This window comes from Lissotriton vulgaris, chromosome 8 (genome assembly GCF_964263255.1).
Source record: "Lissotriton vulgaris chromosome 8, aLisVul1.2, whole genome shotgun sequence".
NCBI classification, from domain to species: Eukaryota; Metazoa; Chordata; class Amphibia; order Caudata; family Salamandridae; genus Lissotriton; species Lissotriton vulgaris.
In genome coordinates, this window is record NC_141696.1 from 599,450,249 (window position 1) to 599,473,005 (window position 22,757).

Here is a 22,757-nt window from a genome sequence, read left to right on the forward strand (position 1 = left end):
TTTAGTTTCCACAATAAGTTTGTTGAACTGGGCTAAATACGCCACTAACTCGCGATTCCCTTATTTCAAATCAAGAAGCTCGTTGTCTGTAGTTTGAGAGATTGCTCTCCGATCAAAAATTCGTAAGAGTTCCGTCTTGAAATCTTCAAAGTTGTATAACACAGGATCATTGGTTGACACTAGAGGCAAAGACCAAGCCGCGGCATCCCCACTCAGGTACGACAGCATGAACGCCACCTTGGATTGGTCCTCCTTGAAAATTATAGGTTTGCAAAGAAAATGCAACGAACACTGCGTAACAAACACCTGTGCCTCATTAGGATCACCCATAAACCTTTCTGGTGGGGCTAGCGGGATGTTTGGGGACATGGCATGCACCACCTGAGTGGTAAGCTCAGTGGAGGATGGAGAAGGATTAAAGGTTTGAGATTTCTGACCCCAAAAAGCAGGACTAGGGCTGACTGTGAGTTCATTTAGACGTTGACAAAGGAAGCTAGTCTCTTGATTTGATTTCCTAACTTCTTCTCTGGTCTCAATGAACTGCTTCTGTAAATCTTCCAAAATGGACTCCAGGGCCTTTACATCGAGTCCTTCAGCCATGGCACCCAGGCGGAAAGCAATTGCGGGCACTTCAATCTGTCAGATTCAGTACCTGAAATTTCCAGAGTTCCGCGGGAATACCAGGCCGAAGATGATGCTTGCTCCCAATTCCCCCACACCACTGCGCCAGATTTCTCTTGCCTCAGTGATGTCGGGAAAAGGGGAAGTGGAAGAGACAAACAGAGAGACTGCCACACAGGAATCTTCACCTCGATTAATTCAGATGAGATGAATGTTCTTCCTGCAAGATTTAACAAACATTACTAAGTTCACGTACTTATTAGGCATACATTAATATCCAAACTCTCATTCTCTCTCTCTATTACCTGACTTAGTGTGGGCGTTTGCCTCTCTCTAGGGAGTCTCTATTTGGAACTCTACTGGAATGAACAACTAGCCAAATGAGGATGCTTGGAAGAATTGGAGTCTGAAGATAAAGATGGTACACAAGAATATATATATATATATATATATATATATATATATATATATATATTGTTATCTACTTGTAGAAACTGCCACTAGAAGAAGTGTCCTCAGTTGACTGTACTCCAACAATATTCCACAGGCAAGACTAGCAGTTCAGTTCCAAATGTAGCGCCTTAACACGTCTGCAGAGAGCGCTACAGATTTGCATAGTAACTGCCCAAAACTCCTTGAAAGTCTACACTGCTGAAGTTCATAAATACGAATGACTTCTCAGGAAACTCTATAAATACATGAGCTGATAATTACTTGCCAGAGAGTTCAATTAGGAGTAAAGGTCTTTGAACTGGGAATAAAATATAAACAAAGTTCAGCCATTGAATTGCCACTGGACGCTATGGTGGAAATGAGTTCGGAAACACTCTCTGTATCTCCATGAATGAAAACAAGGAAAGATCTCACCAAGAACTCGGCTGCTTCTGCCTCAAGAATTGTGTGCCTGTTAAGTCTTAGCTGCTGGGCTCACGCTGAATGCTGAATGAAGCACTGGAAGTGAAACTGCTGCTGGGAACCACCGGGGTGCTGTGACGAGTCACAGAGTGTGACTCATGCAGCGACGTTAACTGCAGCCGGTTTCCAAGAAACACAGAAAACGTTCTGCCAAAAGTCTTCCGAGCCACGGAAGAAATACGGGAGATACCCGACACAGAGCTGGGCTGCTGGAAACTTGAAATGCTGAGAAAACCAAAGATAACTAATTACTCTGGCATTACGAAGAGGGAAGAGCGCGAAATAACATCCGCCTCTCAGAAATGAACGGTTGAAGTGCGACGTTAGAAAAACCCTCGCGCTTCAAGTTCAGCTGTGCCAACATTCTATGGGAACCACTAGAGCGCTAACAGACTGCGCTATCTGTGGCAACAGGGAAGCGCCTGACCTGACCCAGACGATATTTAGAGACCAACATACTCCAGCTAGTCAAGGAGCTAGGAGTCTTAGCACATAAAGAAGACTTATTTATGGGGAACACTAACTGCGAATGACCTACAGAGAAACCATTCCTGACACTTTAACTAACTTTAACGAGTACACATGCACTTTTACGGCCAACTGCACATCTATCACACACGTCCAGTTTCAAAATTGTCACATGGAGGTCGTTCTTCTCGTGCTATGACACACATGAGGATGAATATTCTGAGGGTGGGAGGGGCAAGCAGGCAGGGATATGAGGACTTTAGTTTGATCTCTTGGGCAGAGGAGTGGACATCAAAAGAATGTTGAAGCAATGCTTTTGCATTTCCAAGGGCTGAAAGGCAGCTCGACATGCACAGGTGGCATCCGTTAGCATGCACAACTAGAAGACCTAACTTTTTACTCTACCCATTCCATACCGATACCTACTCCTCCTCATAATAAACAAGCACTGGCGTTGCCAATAGGTCTCGCAGTAGGAAAGTTGGAGCTATTACAATTGCAAATAACAATGCCTTTTATTTTTGTTTTCATTTTAAAAACATAAAGGGCTTTGCCATTTACAAAACCAATAGCTCCAACTTTCCTACTGCGAGACCTATTGTGCACTGCACAGTGCGGGTGAAAGTGGCACTGCGTGTGTGTGAGTGGCTTTGAGTGAGTTGCGTTGCGTGGGTGAGTGGCGTTGCATGTGTGAGTGTTGTTGCGTGGGTGAGTGGCGTTGCGTGGGTGAGTGGCGTTGCGTGGGTGAGTGGCGTTGCGTGTGTGAGTGAGTGGCATTGCATGGGTGAGAGTGGCGTTGCGTGTGTGAGAGTGGGCTTGCGTGGGTGTGAGTGGCGTTGTGTGTCTGAAAGTGGTGCTGTGTGGGTAAAAGTGGCACTGCGTGGGTGTGAGTGGATTTGCGTGTGTGAGTGGATTTGCGTGTGTGAGTGGCGTTGCGTGTGTGAGTGGCGTTGCGTGTGTGAGTGGTGTTGCGTGTGTGAGAGGCGTTGCGTGTGTGAGAGGTGTTGCATGGGTGAGTGGCGTTGCGTGTGTGAGTGGCGTTGCGTGTGTGAGTGGCGTTGCGTGTGTGAGAGGCATTGCGTGTGTGAGAGGCGTTGCGTGGGTGAGTGGCGTTGCGTGTGTGAGTGGCGTTGCGTGGGTGAGTGGCGTTGCGTGTGTGAGTGGCGTTGCGTGGGTGAGTGGCGTTGCGTGTGTGAGTTGCATTGCATGGGTGAGAGTGGCGTTGCGTGTGTGAGAGTACACCAGCACGAACACAGGGAATCGACGTTCTCTTTGTTTGTCTTCAGTCGGAGAGGGAGAGAGAGAGAGAGAGAGAGAGAGAGAGAGAGAGAGAGAGAGAGAGAGAGAGAGAGAGAGAGAGAAAATGCTGAAGTCACAGTGATTGGCCAGCAGGATATAGTGCTGAGCGGCCTGCCTGAGCCACCTACATGCGGCATCCAATGATGGATTGCCTGTCCTTGGCGCGGTGGATCAGCCAATCCTGGCGCTGCAGAAGCACCAGGATTGGCTAGGGAGGCACACACAGCACTCGCCCTCTCGCCTTCCAAACGACGGGGCCGGCTAAAGCCGCACCCCCTGGCCCCTTCGGTCTGTCTCACCGTCTAGATGACGCTGACGCGCATGCTCGGGCAAGTTTCTGCCCATAATCCCACATGCGCAACTCCGACTCCACAGTGTTTGTTTAACTTTAAATGCCAGGCCGGCAGCCCCACCCCCTGCGCACTCCCTATTCCAGCGGGTGTGTCCCGTCCGGAACCCCCGCTGAAAGCGCTTTATATTATATTAATTTGGGAGCTCGTTGTGCCGCAGCAGGTGCGTCCACCAGGCTTAGTGGGGCTACACCCCTACGCCCCAATGGACGCACGGCGGCTGCTTTTCTGACAAAGAAAGATAAATAATTCCACTGCAGTCACTTCCTTTTCTGACGCTGCTGACTGTGATGCTTTGGAATATTCTGAAAGTCCTGCTATGGTCCCCCTGGCTCCTACATCATTGTGGTAACAGCATTTATTTTGCGAACGTGCAATCTTGCTGATATGACTGAGGTCTTCTGCCAGCATGCGGATTGCTTCCCTTTAATTTGATCTAGTTCATTTCTCTTGGCGAGGGTAATGGTGCTATATAAACTGCTAAATAAATATCTTGTTGCCTGCAGTTTTCGATTATTCGTTGTTGAGTAAGACTCTATTTTATTATTTTTCAAGAACAGAATTCTAATTAGGCCTTGCCCTTAGTTACATAGGCCACTGTTGTTATGAAAGGTTACTAGTTATGCTTCTTAAGCCACACTCTTTTAAGAGCCCCTCCCCTTTTCCATTACACCTAAAGTACTGATTGCCCTTTGTGTGACGCCAAAGTAAAAAAATCATTATTATCATGATCCACAATGCAAGCCAAAGAGGTATGTTCCGCTATCAGAAGGGGCAGCACATTACATGACATTTTAGAAATCAGTACTGTAAAACTGCCTACTATTAAAAATAGAGATGTTGCAGCAGAGCTGGAACACCTTTCAGAGTAGGGGTGCTCTCATCAATCTTACACCACTGAAGTCAGGTGGATTGTAAAAAATCCAAGTGTCACTCAAAGAGACAAGTGTAGCAAATGAGCCATGCCCATTCAGCAGGAGAGTGGTAGCCAGTGGCGTAGCACTGGCTACCATAGTGCAAGGGTGCCTGTGTTGCATGGAATGATTGTTCAAGTGCAGGAAGATGTTCCTTCCTGCACATTAACAATACCTAATGGGCATTTGTAGCTTCTATTGGTGTTGCAGAATGCACCTCATATAGAAGTTGCCATTTTCTAATGATTGTTCACGTGCAGGAAGGGACATCCTTCTGCACATGAACAATCACAAATGGTGATTTGCTCTTTCTATGGGTGCTACATTCTGCAGCACACATAGAAATAGCACAAACTAGGAGAAATTAATAATTTCTTCTCGTTGCACCAGTTTAAGACAAGTTTTTCTCTGGTCTTAGTTTTGAAGCTGCCCCATATTTATGCCAGCCTTGTAAATAAGGAGCAGTGCCAAATAGCAATGGGTGTTGCAGCGGAACGCCCACTGCAACACCTATTGCCCACCCCTTTCACGCTAAGTGCTGCATGAAAGGGGCATTATTTACAAGGCAATGTTAGGCCACGTAAATAAGGCAAAGGGGTTATCACAACCAGAACTTCATAAAAAGTGGTGTTATCCTTGTAAATATTCTCCTTCATTTACAGGTATTTCAAATATTGATGTGTGTTATAAAATGGACATTCCACAACTTTTCTTTGCACACTCCCCTACCTCCAACAAGTCAGATAGTTCACTTTACAAAATCTTCTCAATTCGCATTCAAAGATAGAAAATTAAACATTCTTGATGTTAGCAGAAAAAGCAGCAATTTGCCAGAAGACATAGGCTGACATTTGACCTAAATCTTTCAACGAACAGCAAATGTGCAAAGAGAAAAACAAAATGTAAATGCATTTTGATTGCCCATTCACTTTCTGAACTATAGCATGGTTATTTTGTGGGTGCTGAAGCACTCCCCCGCACCTCTACTTCCAGCACCTCTGATATGTTGCACATAAAAGGGTAGTGAAGTAATCAAAGGAAGCTGGAACAGTAGGTTCTTTAAGTTAGCAAATTCTATGATGGGGCAAATCATAAAGTGATTTTGGTGTGGATAACATCGAGACAGAGAGCGAGAATTGTTTTCAGAACTAGTCAATGTCATAACTTCAGTTTTTAGTCAGGATCTTGGCATTCTCAGTGGAAATGTTTCACTGTTTTTTCTAGACCAGTCACCCTTTCACTCAACTACAGTCTAGGTACTGTAATGCACATTTACACATACGAAGACAAAATTAAACGAACACGCATGCACGCACTCACACACATGCACGCACGCACACACGCACCAGAATCAATACCTCCATCCAACCCTCAGGCTAACGGGGAACAGGTGCTTACTCTCTCTCCATCTAGGTGGAGAGGGAAGCGAAAGAGGGGGAGTCAAGCAGAATTGAGTGGGAATGGCTGGGACAATCAAGGAGAGTACCCCTAGGGAATTAGGGAAAAGGGAGTCCACACTTTGTAACTACATTGCTGGGAAGATAATCAAACATCTGGTCATAGGCTAACTGTTGTGGACTATACTCCATGCAACCTAAGTGGTCAAACCAACGTAAACTCTCATTTTAATGTTAGTTTTTTGTTCCCATCTAGAGCAATAACATTGATCTGAGTCGTCTGTCTGTTTCTCTTTCTAGGATGTGGAGAGCCTTTTAAGCAGGTAAGGATGTCTGATCACATTTTCATGGAAAACCCCTGGAAGGAAATTCCTGTTAAAACACTAATCTGGAGCATGACACCCCTATATCTTCGTAACGCACATACTTGTTTATTCCACGAAGTTCTTCCATAGCTCCAAATTATTTCACAATGGAGGTCTCAAACCCCACTGTGCCAGTGAGAGGCCTCCAACGTGAATCGGTACAATCCATGTGGTTCTTTTTTACCAAAATAAACCATTTCAGAACCCAGTCCCAGTGCTGAGATCTCAGGTTGTGCTGTTTGACTAGTAAATTTATCACCCAATCCTGCTTTTCTCTTTGCAACCTAAAACTTGTAGTCGTGCGTTTAATATTGTGATACTACCACGGGTCCCTCAGAGGTCAAAAAAGCAATAGTGCTGCATATATAAATATGAGGCTCCTGGCCATATCTGAACTAAAAAGGACAATATAACCATAATATAGCTGTACATTCTGTTCCACTATTCATCCTGTTCCACAATATCTACCAGCTCTCCACCACTATTAAATGATCAAACGCGTGAAGCGTGCAGTGGACGTGCCATACGTGAATCAACATCACCACAGCAGATCTTTGATTCTTTGAACGCATCCACCAATATTGTCTCTCTATGCCATCTTCATCCACCTATAAACATCTATGTGCTCCCCTTTGTTTCAGATGGTAGGCTTCCAGTCTCACAATCAGTACTCCTTTTCCGGAATTCTCTCCTTCCTCTCATTTTTCTCACACATTTGTTCAATGGTAATGCATCTCTCTCTGTGACTTCCATCATGTTTACTGCTTCAGACTTCTTCCTTGGTTTAAGTAACAGATATCTCATTCCCAGGTGCAACAATACGATATCTGCAGAGGAGGTTCCACAGCTGTCTCCTGAAGAAGTTAAGAAACTGGAGGACCTTTGTCATAGACATTCAATCTTGCACGAAAATATATCAACATGGTCAGGTAAACACATCTAAATAAGTTTTTGTGTGGATAGACTCATCTAGTGAATACTTCAATTAGTTTTGTCCAGAATCTTGGCATAAGGCAGACATGCTTGCAATTACCAGAGTTACTAAAACCTACTAACCCACCCAGAATAGAAAAGATTGTCATGAACCTGGAACTGTTACCGAGGCTGCAAGAGAAGAATATTTCAACACCCACAAGAACTATTTTGTCACATGCAGAGAAAATCTGTTTGTGTACTTGCTGTTGATGGTACTTAATGTGAGCAATGGCTAACGTATCAAGTTGATTTGGATTGTCCCAGTATTTTAGCACTATACATAGGTGGTTCTTGAGTCTGATGGTACTGTTGAAAGTTGGTCTGATAATAATACTTTATTTGATTTGTAAAAATCATAAAAGGGTGGATCTTACCACCATGAGATAAACGTTAACATCTTTGAGTCAGCATAGAAACAGCGTAAAATCACATAAAAAAGGCACAGTGAAATGACACAAGTCGTTAGCAACTTTGCACAAGTATGCAACCAATGTGTAAAAAGAAAAAAAATTATATTAAAAGATGCAAGCAAGGCTGTGCAAGGGGATAACTGTCTCATTAAGGCTTCGGGACAACAAATGAGTATTGTGACAAGGGATACAAATTGCTTGGAGGTTTGATTTAACTAGATATAACTTGAGACTTATTGACTCAGAATAAAGTGCATAGCCGGAAGAGTGGAAAAAAAGGGGTATCTATTGGAAAAATAAGGGAGAGTCCAGGGCCAACCGTGGGGGGACCATTTGGCCCAGTTCGTCTTTAATTGCCGCCTTGTTTTCCAGTTCTTGGGCAGCGAAAGCCAGGAATGTTATAGTTTTGCAGGAAAGTTGTATCAGAGACCCGCTGAGGCATTTTATCACGGCCGCCCTGCAAGTTCTGACTTGCCCTTCTCTTAAGAGTGGTATCAAGAGCGTCTTCCTTAGATTTTGTAATACCGGGCAAATACACAGTAAGTGCAGTAGTGACTCTGCACCCTTGCCTCAGAGGCGACAATCTGAAGTTGACCAGGTCCGTAGCCATTTGGGGGTAAGGTCTTTGCTCGAGAACCAACCCAGCCTCAGAAGGATTAGTTTCCTCTTGTAATAATCCCTGAAACTTTCTTGCAAGTATGGCTGTTGTTTCAGTTGGTTATATGTTGGCATCACGATCCAGGCATGGCTTTTGCCAGCCACTGAATCTTCGTCCATTTGCAGCGATGCTTGTTTGATAGCTTTGTTAGTGATCTGTTTAAAAACATTATAAGACATGGGAGAAAACCAGGCTTCTTCCAGATTTAACGATAGAAGCGCTTGCCTGAGAGACTTACATGTTGAGTTGGAAAGCCTAGCCTGTTTTTCAACTTCTTCCCAGCAGAGGTGGGCAAGTGAGTTATCTTCTTTTTTTTTTTTTTTTTTTTTTTTTTTTATTGGGGAATAAGGTGGGTTGCACAGCTCCATGCCTACAACCATTTCAAGACCGGCAGCGCTTTGAATCTGAGGGAATTATCAGCAGATATTCAACAGTAGTATGAGGCAACTGACACAGCAAGCCGCCTACAACCTCTCAGGGCCGGCAGCGTCACAATCATTTAAGCATTAATGAAATACACGTGTGCATGGTGGAACCCATAACAAGGTAAAAAAATGAGAAAACAAAAATAAAAAAAAAGGAAAAAAGTGCAATAGGTACAGTGGTTCTTCGTGAACTCGGGTCAAAAGTCATTAATCCACTTAGTAATGGTCAAGAAGATGCAACACCCAATAAGCCTCATAATGTTATACAGATAAGACTGACATAAGGCAAACATGAGAGTACAGAAGGGACGGAAGAGGGTGATCAGGGGGGGCTTCCGTGCGTAATATAGTCACACAGGGGCTAACAGTATAATCAAAGTGTCGGTCAGGAAGCGGCCTGTAGGACGATCAGTCCAATGACCGGTATGCATAAAGAAACCACTTATAATGTAGCGTTAGCAGGTGGTTGGACGTCTGTCTCTGTACGAGATAACAGATAAGCTGCAAATGGCGCCCATATGTCCCTGGGTCGTGAATTGGTAGGAAGCTGTTCTGCATAAATGTTGAGGTGTTCCTGACAGTGTATCATGTCCGCAAGCCAATCCTTAAACTTAGGCGCTCTTCCTCTTCCCCATCTACAGGCGATGCGGCGCTTAGCTACAAGCAGAGCTAGGGCTACGAATTTGCTATGCGCTGTGGAGACATGTGGAACATAGCTCAATAATGCAGTCATCGGGGTAGCGTCAAGATCTGTATTGACTATCTGGGTAAGGGCCGCAAAAATCTGTGTCCAATATTCAGAGAGTTTGTTAAAGATTGTTTGCGCGGTGGCTACATCGCAAGGGGTTTATCTGTCTTCGGATTTCCCTCCCTGTACAATACAGGGTATAGTTGACACTGAGGATTGGTATGGCTGAGAGAGATGCACCTTTATACACAGAGGATTATAATACCAAATTGACAAGTGGACCTGCCTGTTCTTTATTTTCGGATTTACCCACGAAGACCAGTAGTCCCAGACAAGTTCTGCTTGATAAATTAGAGAAGGCGAAAAAGAAACATGTGAGAACGGACCTGCATGCTCGGATGCTGTCAGATTATCTTAGAGCAGGAATAATACCACAGGGCCTTCAGATTAGGAATGTACCAGGGATCTTCCGTGAAGACCCAAAATTCAAGGGTAGCTTTTGTAATATTTCAGTGACGTGTTCAAGATATTGGATGGTCTTAGGCGTAGAGACGGCCATTGAACATTCAAAGGCAGAACTTCATGAAATAGAGGAATTGGAGAAAGAACTCCTAGAAGGGGATGGAGTAACAGAAGCAAAGACTTTGTTGGATAAACTAAATAAGACCATACAAGATTTCAATACTTTCGAACTCAAAAAGAAGGCTGATAAGGTATCAAAAGATATAAAAAACTTTACAAAAGAAAAAGCCTTCCATATTTGAAGGAAGACTACTGTACCAGTTTTCAAAACCCAAACAGACAACAAACTTGGGGTCGGTTTAAAAGAAATCAACCTGTGACCTTTTCAGAGTCATCAGGTGACTCAAGTGATTCGAATAACTCTCCAGGCCCTAGTAACCTGAATACCCATCAAGGTCAGCCTTTTTTAGGCAGAGGAGGAAGACCGAAGAGAAGAGTATGGCATCAATATGCCGGAGAGTGGCAGACCCGCAACAAACACTATCAGTGGGGGCCCCAACCATATTAGAACAGAGGCTCACAATAGAAGACAATATGGAAACCATCCCTATTTTTAATTTGTCTGACCATATACTGTCTTGCTCAGAAATATCTTTGTTAAGTAAAGGTTTATCCTATGTGGTAACAGAAAATATGAATTTGTTTAATTTAAAGTCTGAACTGTTTCAGTTCTTTAGAAAGATTCGCTTGAGAATATTCTTTAAAGATAAGGAATATTCAGGGAAAGAATCAGTGACAGGATTAAGACCCCCTTCCACATTCTATCCTAACAACAGTATGATGCCTTCGGAACTCATTACTTTTGAGAAAATAATTTTAAAAAATGTAGATACTATGAGAACCACCAAACCATTTATTCCTTATAACATCTCACTTCTTGAGCGTGAAGCATTGAATGGTCTGAAACAAGATTCATCCATAATACTGAAACCTGCGGATAAAGGTGGGGGAATTGTTGTACAGAACAGGCTTAACTACGAAACAGTTATAAATCAGCAGATCTCTGAACCTAAACATTATAAAAAACTGACACATAACCCTCTAAATGACATCAGAGATGAAATACTCATTATCACCACACAAGGTCTTGATTTGGGCTTCCTGAGTAAGCATGAATTCTCCTTCCTAAACGCTCCAAACCCCAGGACACCTGTTTTGTACACATTACCAAAAATCCATAAAAGCATCACAGATCCCCCTGGCAGACCAATCCTATCTGGATGTGGCTCAATTTTAGAGCCTGTTGGTAAATATGTAGATTTTTTAATTCGAGATTATGTCCCTGATTTGCCAAGTTACGTGCGAGACACCATGCACATGATTAATTTAGTTGACACCATCCCCTTTGATAAAAATACAGACTGGCTAGTGACTTTAGATATTTCGTCACTATATACGAATATCCCTCAAGAGTAGAGCATTAATATTATTGCTAATCTCCTTGACACCAGAGCAAGGCCTATGAATGTGCCCACCTCATTCATAATCTCTTTACTACATATTGCCCTCCAGAGGAATTACTTCGTACATAAGGGGGTATATTATCAACAATGTGGTGGGACCAGTATGGGAGCAATTTTTGCTCCCAACCTGGCGAATATCTACATGGATCAGGTAGAAAGATCTTTTGCCATCAATGATCAAAATCCTTACCGTACCAACATTAAATGTTGGTATCGGTATATTGATGATATTTTCCTAGTGTGGAGTGGGACCAATGAAGACTTTGATGCCTTTCTGACCTACTTGAACACTATACAGCACCATCTCAAGTTCACATCCACAATTTGTAAAGACACTATTGCTTTCCTTGACCTTAATATCATGAGTGATGGAGACAAACTGATCACATCACTACATAGAAAGGAGACAGAAAGGAACACTTTGCTCTCTTACCAGAGCCATCACCCGAGAGCTCTAAGAGATGGCCTTCCCTTCGGGCAATTTTTGCGTATTCGTCGCAATTGTGCCCAGAGGGAAGACTATATGAAAGAAGCAAATGCCCTGAAAGTGAAACTACTAAACAGAGGATATCCTAACAAATTGATAAAAAGATCATTAAAACGTGCGTGGTACTGTCCACGAGAGGAGCTTTTGATAACACGCCCCAAAAAAGACATACAGAAGATCGTTTGTGTGACTACTTTTGGTACTCATACAAACAAAATACGCAGCTTGATAATAAAACACTGGCATATTATACAAAACTTCGATCCCTCTATTGAAGTGCCACTTTTTGCATTCAAGAGAGCAAAGAATTTGAAAGACCACCTGGTACACTCTTCAAATGAAAATACCAGTGATATAAGCGGTACACTGGAGTCTGCTTGGGGTCTACCACGGGTGGTGGGTCACCATCCATGTGGTAACTGCGTAGTCTGCCCCTTTACCTTTAAGACAACTCTGTTCCAACATGGCAATATCACACATACATTGCAGACATTTTCAAATTGTAACACTCGCAGTGTTGTGTATTGCATTTGGTGCCCTTGTGATCTGCCCTATATTGGGCAGACACAACAACCAATAAAAGCTAGAATAGGCCAACATCGGAGTCGGATTAGGAAACTCATCCTGACTGCACCCCTTGTAACACATTACAAAGATTTCAATCACAATGCTGACCAAATCAGATGGCAAGTTATAGACAATATAACAATGCCGGAAAGAGGTGGTGATATTTCGCAGATCCTACAACGTAGAGAATGTCACTGGATAGATAGAATTGACTCTATCAACCATGGCTTGAACTCCGCAGATGAATGCAGAGGGTATGTGTCAAATATTACAAACTTGTGTGTCCTACATATATATGTTTCCTGTGAATAGTGATGATGCTACTTGTGGCATATACCTAGGCTGTCTAATCCAGTAGTAAAGGTAGTGTGTCTGGGCACTAAGATAATAAAGTTCGAAATCAGGAATTCCGAACCCGCCTGCTGCATAAGGTTTAGTAAGGGTGGACCTCTTCAGCCTAGCTCTCTTACCTCCCCATACCAATCTGCACAGCTCGGATCTAAGAGTGGGAAAAAAATGTCTCCCAGGATAGTAGGGAATATGCATGAATAGATACAATAGTTGTGGCAGAACTACCATTTTGATAAGTGAGGCCCTCCTCGCCATAGAGAGCGGGAGTGTAATCCAGCAGTCAATTTTGTCCGTAAGGCGTGAGATTGCCACACCATAATTAAGTCGCATGAGTTCATCCCGGTCTCTGGTAATTTTAATGCCCAAGTAGCGTAAGTGCTTGTCACACCATTGCAGTGGGTAGTCCAATGGGAAACGCGTCACTGCATCCGCAATCGGGAAGAAGCAAGACTTGCCCCAGTTGATATGAATACCCGACAGATGCCCAAATGTCACGAATTCTCTAAGCAGGGTATTTAAGTTATGCTGCGGGTCTCTGACATACAAGGTAATATCGTCAGCATACATAGAGATGAGTATCTGTCTCATATTAAGACGGAGGGCCAGGTCATTGTGATGTTGCCGTAGGCTGGCAGCTAGAGGTTCAGTGGCTATAGCAAATAGGAGCGGGGACAACGGGCATCCCTGCCTCGTGCCCCTGGTAATTAAGAAAGCGTTGGAGAGCCGTCCATTAATCAGTATTCTCGCTCCTGGCTGGTGGTATAGTAAGCGTATCCACGATACGAATATGGGGGGGAAGCCCATGCGGAGCATTATCCCAAACAGAAAAGGCCACCCAAGCGAATCAAAAGCTTTGGTTGCGTCTAAAAAGACCGCCGCTAGGGGTAGTTCAGGGGAAACGTTGTGCAGTACTGTAAATAGGGTCCTCAGGTTGTGGGAGGTGGATCTGCCAGGGACAAAGCCGGACTGGTCTGGCAGAATAAGATGTTCCAGTAAGAGGCTAACGCGATTAGCAATGAGTTTGGCCAGGATTTTGGCATCGCAATTAAGGAGCGACAGAGGTCTGTAGGACTCACACAAATGAGCGGGTTTGCCCGGTTTCAACAGGGAGATTATGAGTGCCTCTCTCATGGAGGCTGGAAGTGAACCAACTTCTAGGGATTCTTCATATACTTCTCGGAGAATGGGTGCCATTAAGTATATATAGGTTTTGTAAAATTCCACAGGTATGCCATCCATACCTGTGGCTTTTCCGGATTGCAATCCCATTATGGCGTCCCGCACGTCATCCAGTTCGAATGGAGCACACAGGAAGGCGCCATCCGCATCACTCAGCCAACCAAGTGCGATATCTTCCAGATACGCATCAATGTCCACTTCCCCAGCACCAGAGGTCTTATATAAGGCTTTATAGGGGTCGGTAAACTCACTTATTATGCTCGCAGTGTTGCAGTGTCGCGTCCCATTCCGATCCTCCACTTCTAACACAAAGGCAGAATATCGTGGCCGCCGGATAGCGTCCGCTAAGGCTTTACCGGGACGTTCTCCTTCGCCATAGCGGCGGGCCTGTCAGTGTTTCCCCCTAAAGTTCACCTCCCTCTGTGCTTCCTCCATATATTCATTAAGAAGGGACCTCAATTCCTTCTGTGTTGCACTGTCTGGTGAGTCCCTAAGCTTATCCTCCAATGCCCGGAGTTCCCGCTCCAGCCTAGACAAGGTGTGCAGGATATCTTTAAGTACCCCGGCCCCCTTTGAGATGCAGTAACCCCTTATGGTAACTTTAAAGGCTTCCCAAATAGTCTCTACTGCGGCAACCGACCCCCTATTCCTCTCAAAGAAATTGTGTACCTCCTCGCGCAGTTCTTCCTGAAAGACTATGTCCAAGAGCATGCGTGTGTTGAGTCGCCAAGCGCTGCAGGGAGGACTAAAGTCAGCTGAAGAAAAGGCTATCCGTACCGGGGCATGGTCCGAATACGTTCAAGCGGTGGTGGGCCTGACAGAGTGCAGGGGCTAGACCAGTGAGACAAGCCAGAGATCCAGCCGGGCCCTAGTGGCCGCATGCGTCATGAAGTGTGTGCCTTCCCTGTCCAGTGGGTGCATGTGTCGCCAGGCATCTACCAGTTGATTCTCCTTCATAATCTTTTTCAGAAGTAGGCTAGATTTAGTGCGATGGTGCGGGCTGGGGTGGGATCTGTCCAACGCCGGTGCGTATGTAACATTGAAATCCCCGCCCCAAATAATATGCGTGGAGCCTATGGACCCAATCCTGTCCCAAAGAGAGGAGAAAAAGTCGGGGTTGTCTACATTAGGGCCGTAACAACAAACCAATGTGACCGACTCCAATCCCAATCAGCCCCAGATCATGCAGTATCGACCCTGATCGTCTCCAATCGATCCTGTAATGTGGAAGGGGACATTTTTCTTAATCAATATCGCAGTGCCTCTAGCATAGGAGGAGTATGATGAAAAGATGCTATGTGCAGCCCATCGAGAGGCAAAGGTCGTATGTCTGTGCGGTGCTATGTGTGTTTCCTGTAACATTGCTATATGGGTATGGTGCCTATCAAGGTATGCCAATATCTGTCGCCGTTTCCTGGGGTCCCCTAGGCCTCTCACGTTCCAGGTAATGACATTAAATTGTGCATCAGGTTGTCTAGCCATTAGGGTTCAGAAGATTTATGACAACCGATGAGGTGTGTAATATGTCATTCATGTCTAACATTCCGAGTTGGGTCACGAACCACCATGAAATTAAATCATTCTCGTGAATAAAAGAAGTAACTTTACCAAACCCATCATCACTCCCCGCCCCCCCCCCTCCCACTGAAGCAGCCCCAACTTGCCAGTACAGGATTCCCCCCCCACCACCCCAACCCACCCCAAAACACCCAAATAACAATCCTCGCCAACTCTTGTGGCCAGGTAAGTATGGGGGAACACCCAAAAAGAGTCATCTAGGTGGCAACACAGTCTCCCCCATGCTGCCGGAGCCAAGTGTCAAGCACTGCAGCTCCAACTCGCCAATGGGGTGCCCAGCGAGTCAATGTTCAGCATCCAGAACGAGTCCAATAGCCCAGTCATTATAATATTGATCGATCCCAACTAAGTGTGGGTGGATCCTACTTGCAGTGTATTCATGTGGAGCAAGCGCGTAGGGGACACCATCCTACATTATTCACCAGCGTCCTCCTCGTCCGGCGGCTCCCTCTCTTCGTTCATTGCCCCCTCCTCAGGCACTGTTGCACGCGAAGATGCTTGAGAAAGTCATATACCTGCTGTGCTTTCGTAAAGAAATGCTGACGGCCTTGATGAGTCACTCGTAAGCGCGCCGGGTACAGGAGAGCGTAATCGATTTGAGCATTACGCAATTTCGCTTTGGCATCCAAAAATTTACATCGTTCTTCCTGCACCATGGGGGTGAAGTCAGGAAACACAGTGAAAGAGTTTCCATCATAGGATAGTGATTTTTTACTGCGGGCATCCTTCAACGCAACATCACGATCCCGATAGTTAAGGAGTCTAGCAATTATGGGCCGTGGGGGCGCTCCGGGCCTAGGTCTAGGTCCTAGCGATCGATGCGCCCTCTCAACTATAAACTGGGAGGACTCCAGAATGGCAATTATGCTTATGTTATTTCTTCGACTCCTGGCTTCCAAATCCTCATTCTTGGAGACGATGACACGCAGCAGATTCTCCATTCTAGAGAGCTGAGTAGTATGTCCGGCTTGCACATCATCCGAGTCCGATATACGTCTTTACGCCTCCGTGATACGTTCTTCGTGGACATCCATCTTATGGACAATCCCATCCATTCGGGAGGATAATCTGTCTACTTTGTCCGCTATGGTAGCAAAGCCCTGGCGCATTTCGCGTAGTATCTCCTGTAGATCAGCAGGCTGTGTCGCCGCTCCTGCAGCCGAGTCAGCCCCGGAGGAAGTGGCAGGTGGATCTCGCCCAGTCCGGACGGTCCTCCTGGGGGTATCAAAGGTGAGTTTAGGCTGCTTCGGGTCTCCCTTGCCCATGGTGGCGACTGGGCCAGCCCAGCAAGCAATGCCAGGTAAGGATAGGACAGGGTGCAGGGGGCCGGCTCCTTAAATATGCAGCCTTTAGGGGAACAAAGTCTAGGCCCCAGTTCTGGCAATCCAAAAAAAAAAAAAGGGACTACAGGTCTCGCGTAAGTTGCACGCTGCTGTGGTCCTCCCGGGGGTCCGCCCCACGCGTGCAGTGCATAGGCCTCAGGTTTAGCTTGGGGCACATCAGGATTGCATGCAAGGGTCCAAGCTAGGACATCAGCAGTCGATCTTATCTCTGTGGCCTGCGTTGATCCGGTTCCAGCCGAGGGGGGGCTCTAACAGCAGTCCAGGGTGGTGTGAAGTGTACAGCAGGCTCCCCATTGCACGCTGAGCTATGGCAAGTCCGGAATCTGCAATCGCGACTGGCCCGTTACAGTGATCAGCAGTGTCGCATTCACCCTCGATGGCAGGGGGGTAGGGGGCCACTCGCCCCTACTCCCCAGGCAGGGCCAAGGTATTAACAGTCCCGCTGCACTCGTGAGTCCAGGGTGCCCTTCAGTGAGCAATGGCGCAGTGAGTTCCAGGGGGGGGGGGCAGCTGGAATTTTCGCCCCACCTCCGTAATCAGCGATGGTCCGCTCGCCCTGCTGTCTCCTCGATCCGAGGGGGGTCTCAAGTAGTCCTCCGCGACCTGCAAGAGGCCGAAATTCTGATGTCAGGCCTTCAAAGGATCTCGGGCGCACAGCGGCCCGCTCGCGGCCTCACGTCGTCGCCTATGCCCCGGAGTTGCGTGAGCAGCCGATCCGGGACGCGTGCATCGGAGGCTCCAGCGGCCCGCTCCAGTCAGAGCTCCGAAGCAATATTCCGCTCCCCACAGCACCTCGTCGTCTGCAACTTTCACCGGAGGCTCCGCAGATCGTCAGGGAGTGAGGGTGCTGGGTTTGGGTCTCCTGGATGCCAATTTAGAGGATTTTTGCCGGATTTATTTTCCACGGGCGTCAAGAGCCTCTTACTCAAACGGCCATTCACCAGTGCGCCACCTAGCGCTCCCAAGTGAGTTATCTTCGGCGTCCCTCATACGCCAATAGTATTTGGCCAGGGCCCCTTGTCTTGCCGGAATCTGGTTTGTTGTCGTATGTCTGTGCGGTGCTATGTGTGTTTCCTGTAACATTGCTATATGGGTATGGTGCCTATCAAGGTATGCCAATATCTGTCGCCGTTTCCTAGGGTCCCCTAGGCCTCTCACGTTCCAGGTAATGACATTAAATTGTGCGTCAGGTTGTCTAGCCATTAGGGTTCAGAAGATTTATGACAACCGATGAGGTGTGTAATATGTCATTCATGTCTAACATTCCGAGTTGGGTCACGAACCACCATGAAATTAAATCATTCTCGTGAATAAAAGAAGTAACTTTACCAAACCCATCATCACTCCCCGCACCCCCCTCCCACTGAAGCAGCCCCAACTTGCCAGTACAGGATCCCCCCCCCACCCCTCCAACCACCCCAAAACACCCAAATAACAATCCTCGCCAACTCTTGTGGCCAGGTAAGTATGGGGGAACACACAAAAAGAGTCATCTAGGTGGCAACACAGCCTCCCCCATGCTGCCGGAGCCAAGTGTCAAGCACTGCAGCTCCAACTCGCCAATGGGGTGCCCAGCGAGTCAATGTTCAGCATCCAGAAGGAGTCCAATAGCCCAGTCATTATAATATTGCTCGATCCCAACTAAGTGTGGGTGGATCCTACTTGCAGTGTATTCATGTGGAGCAAGCGCGTAGGGGACACCATCCTACATTATTCACCAGCATCCTCCTCATCCGGCGGCTCCCTCTCTTCGTTCATTGCCCCCTCCTCAGGCACTGTTGCACGCCGAAGATGCTTGAGAAAGTCATATACCTGCTGTGGTTTCGTAAAGAAATGCTGACGGCCTTGATGAGTCACTCGTAAGCGCGCCGGGTACAGGAGAAGCAATATTCTGCTCCCCACAGCACCTCGTCGTCTGCAACTTTCACAGGAGGCTCCGCAGATCGTCAGGGAGTGAGGATGCTGGGTTTGGGTCTCCTGGATGCCAATTCAGAGGATTTTTGACGGATTTATTTTCCACGGGCGGCGAGAGCCTCTTACTCAAACGGCCATTCACCAGTGCGCCACCTAGCGCTCCCAAGTGAGTTATCTTCGGCGTCCCTCATACGCCAATAGTATTTGGCCAGGGCCCCTTGTCTTGCCAGAATCTGGTTTGTTAACGCGTATTCCAGACGTATTTGGGCTTGTGAAATATGTCGCGGAATCGCGAAGAGGTTTTTAAACAATCTTGATTGGGTAAGGTTTAGCACTGTAGAGTCCCTGGTTGCCATCATTTCCGAGCCGTATGTGAGCGAGGGCAGGAATTTTGCTGCTACAACCTTTACCATATGACCGGTTGAACTCCCACTTAAATGTTTTTGTATGGTTTCACAAGCAAATTGAAGTTGTTTAAAGTTGGTCATTAGTATTGATCACCAGGTAGGGAGGAGGAATAGCTGTCCATTCAATTCCCCTTGGATAATCCAAAAAATCAGTGAGAGAATGGACACTTGTAACTGCGTTACAATAGTTCTCTTAGATAACCTTCATAAATGCTATGTTGATCTCGGTTGTGGTTTATATCGTTTCTCCGCCCCACATATGCGTTATGGCATTATCATCGGGTTCTCTAATTCGTGCTGTATGCCAGCCTCAAGCCTGAGGCAACCTCTGGTGTAGCGCATTAGTGTCCAGAGATATATATAAGCCCACAAAGATTTTTTTTATAAAAGACAAGCCTACATCATAGAAAATGTTTTATTGACCAAGGGATGAGGTTTGTTATTAAAAAAGTCGGGTATACACACAGATCGGGTTACTTGATCTGATTATACCACTTGAAAGATCAAGAAATAGTCAACATGTTTCTGCCCCACCTCGCCCAGCCGGGTCTAGGGGGCATTCGTCAGGACAAAAAAACTAAAATGGAACTATATTCACACGATTTGTGTAGTAGTCTCAGTGGTTTTTGTGTTGCCACTTTGTTTCTAAAGAGGTAATGGGCACCTGTAATGAAAGAAACATTCAAAAATAGGGGGTATATATACAGCACTTATTATTAAATTCTCGATTTGAGATAAAATGCATTGTTAAGCTTAGTAAATTCACAGGAAAAGTCCCATATGGAGACCATCGTGCTTGGGCTTAGGGAGATGATATCAAGTTCTACATTCTAAGAGAATAATATCAGGTTCTTAATTATGAGGGGATGTGTCGATCTCTCATAAAATTCGGTATTCAAGCTCACAAATATCACTACCCACACCTTCTGTAATGGTCTTACTCGGCAGGGATCACATTTGGAAGCATTACCTCTGTAATATTATAGCCGCGTGTCTTCAGAGGAAAGTGGACACAGTGGTCCCAGGCTGTAAGGGAAGCGTACGAGGGTTTGCATTAACAGATTAATCTTACCCAACGCTGCTCTTCTTCTCAAAAACGGCTGAAATTCTCACCCGCAAGTGGAGGCTCCTCCGCGTCTTGTGCTGGCTCTGCCCCTGGATGCGGAAGTATCGTTTGGAGCCTTCTTTTACTGTGTGTACCGCGAGGCATCGTGATAGAAAGAGGACTGGCGTATTATCGTCTTTAGCGTTTGTTATGTGAAGCTATTCTTAAGGTGTCGCATAGTTAATCTAGATGTATTTTCATGTACATTTCTATTAAATCTATGTATATAGTAGTATTTTAAATATGGTACAAGGATGTTGTATGTTCGAACTTTAATAATAAAAGTGGTTGACAAATAGTTAGAATAGTACATTAGATATCCATAGAAATTCCTAAATTTACGAGGATGTAGTTTTAAAGTTCATAAGGTACCCCGGACACACACTTTGATATGTTCTGGGCACATCTTCTCGTGCCAAATGTCATAGACACTAAGAAAGTACAACTGGGTGTTTACATACTGCTCAGTATTACATAGGAACTAAAGAATGAACTTATAATACAATGCCTTCCTGTCCTCAATATAGATGTTAAAGATGTTCTTATTATAGCGGTTCAATCATAATTTTCCCCTCATGACTGGGAGGTAAATGTACATTATAATGTTAATATGATCAGATTTAGGATCTATATTACGCAAATTGGTGCCACGGTATGTTATCATTGAGTCCTTCTAGATTGGTTTTCAGCCGGTCTACCCATCTTTGTTCTTTTTCGAACAATGTTCTCTCTGCGTTGGTAGTTTTGTCATGTAGCATTTCGATGACGGTCCATCTGAGTTCTTCAGCTTTGTGACCATATTCCGTGAAATGGGCACATAATTTCGTAGTGATCTTTTTTGTCTTGATATTAATTTTTTGCTCCCCGATCCTGGTCTTCACTTTTCTGCAAGTAATGCCACTATATTTCTTTCCGCAAGGGCATAGAATCATGTAAATTACATGAGTAGAGTTGCAGTTAGTGTGTTGTCTTTGTGTCCAGAGCAGTGAATCTGTAAGTTGTAGGGATTTAGTTGCTGTTGTTAATTTACACACTAAGCAGGAGCCGCATGGATAGTGGCCAGTAACTGGGGCCATCTCTGTGTTCCTCGTTACTGTTGCTTTTAGTTTTTTTTGGGTCGTGTGTGCACGAGCATATCTCTTAAATTTCGTGTTCTTTTATTTGCGAATCTTGGTTTTGGCCAATTGAATTTGCCTGATGTTAATATTCGCCAGTTTTTGTTGACTATTTTTTGCACTGTATATGTCGCTGGACAGTATGTTGTAACACATGTCACAAGGTCAGGGATTGTTTCTTTTACATTAGTTTGTAGGAGGCATTCTCTGGGCTGATGTTTAGCTCTTTTCCGACATTTAGATATAGTAGTGGGTGTATAGTCTCTGTTCTCCAATTTCTGACTAAGTTTTCTGGCCTGTACTTTATAGTCGTTTTCTTTACTGCAATTCCTTTTAAGCTTTAAGAATTGACTGTAAGGCACATTGTCTCGTAAAGGTTTTGGGATGGAAACTTTTGTATGACAAGAGACTATTTTTAGCTGTCGGTTTGTAGTATGTTTTAATTTCAATCTGTCCTCTTTCAATGAAGATTGTCAGGTCGAGGAAATCTATGCTGTTTTTGTCAGATGTGAAAGTGAATTTCAGACATTTATCTCTTTGGTTAAGCCATTCAATAAATATGTTGAGGTCATTGTCGTTTTTCTAAACCATTAGGATGTCATCTATATATCGTTTCCAATATAATATATTGGTAACAAATGGATTCGTGTCAGTAAGTACATGACGTGATTCAAACTCACTGACGTACAGACCTGCTACTGATGGAGCAAAAGCACTCCCCATGGAAGTGCCATGGCTTTGTAAAAACAGAGTACTGTTGTATTCGAAGAAGTTTTCGGTCAAGGCTAACCGACAGCACTCCAAGACAAAGTGTTGAGGGGTACGGTGATTCCATTCCTCCATAAATAGAATATTCAACTTCATCCCTCCACGTCAACTCCCTTCCCGCGCAGCCCTATCAGTACTTAGCTCTTTCTAACCCCGTGTGGTTAACCTAGCAACGCCGATACTGCGATTCATTCGCTCGACCGCTTCTCTAACTAGAGGTACGTCTCTTTCCTTGCCCGTACTTAGTTGGCTTGCGCCCTCTGTATCCTTGCCTCACCGACCCCTCCACTTTCTTTCAGATTAATTCCTAGCACAGAACCGATCACACTCTGGATCGGCTTCCGAACCCGCCGACTTTTTCCCCATCGGCTTGACCCTCGGATCGTAAGAGACCGGGACTGTCCAGATTTAAACCGACAGCTTTAGTTGACTTTTGATGGGTGAGTAGGCTTTATTACCTTAACTCCCTCTTA

The 22,757-nt window shown here is 45.3% G+C and overlaps 1 protein-coding gene across 1 annotated transcript in view; it reads left to right on the forward strand.

Annotated features, from left to right (window-relative positions):
* Positions 1–22,757, forward strand: part of LOC147697775 (E3 ubiquitin-protein ligase TRIM39-like) — a 367,381-nt gene that overhangs the window by 233,480 nt on the left and 111,144 nt on the right. Inside the window, exons 4-5 of the mRNA XM_086933341.1 lie at positions 6,265–6,287; positions 7,140–7,258. Of these exons, the coding sequence (XP_086789467.1) occupies positions 6,265–6,287; positions 7,140–7,258 (142 nt within the window). The remainder of the gene's footprint in view (positions 1–6,264; positions 6,288–7,139; positions 7,259–22,757) is intronic.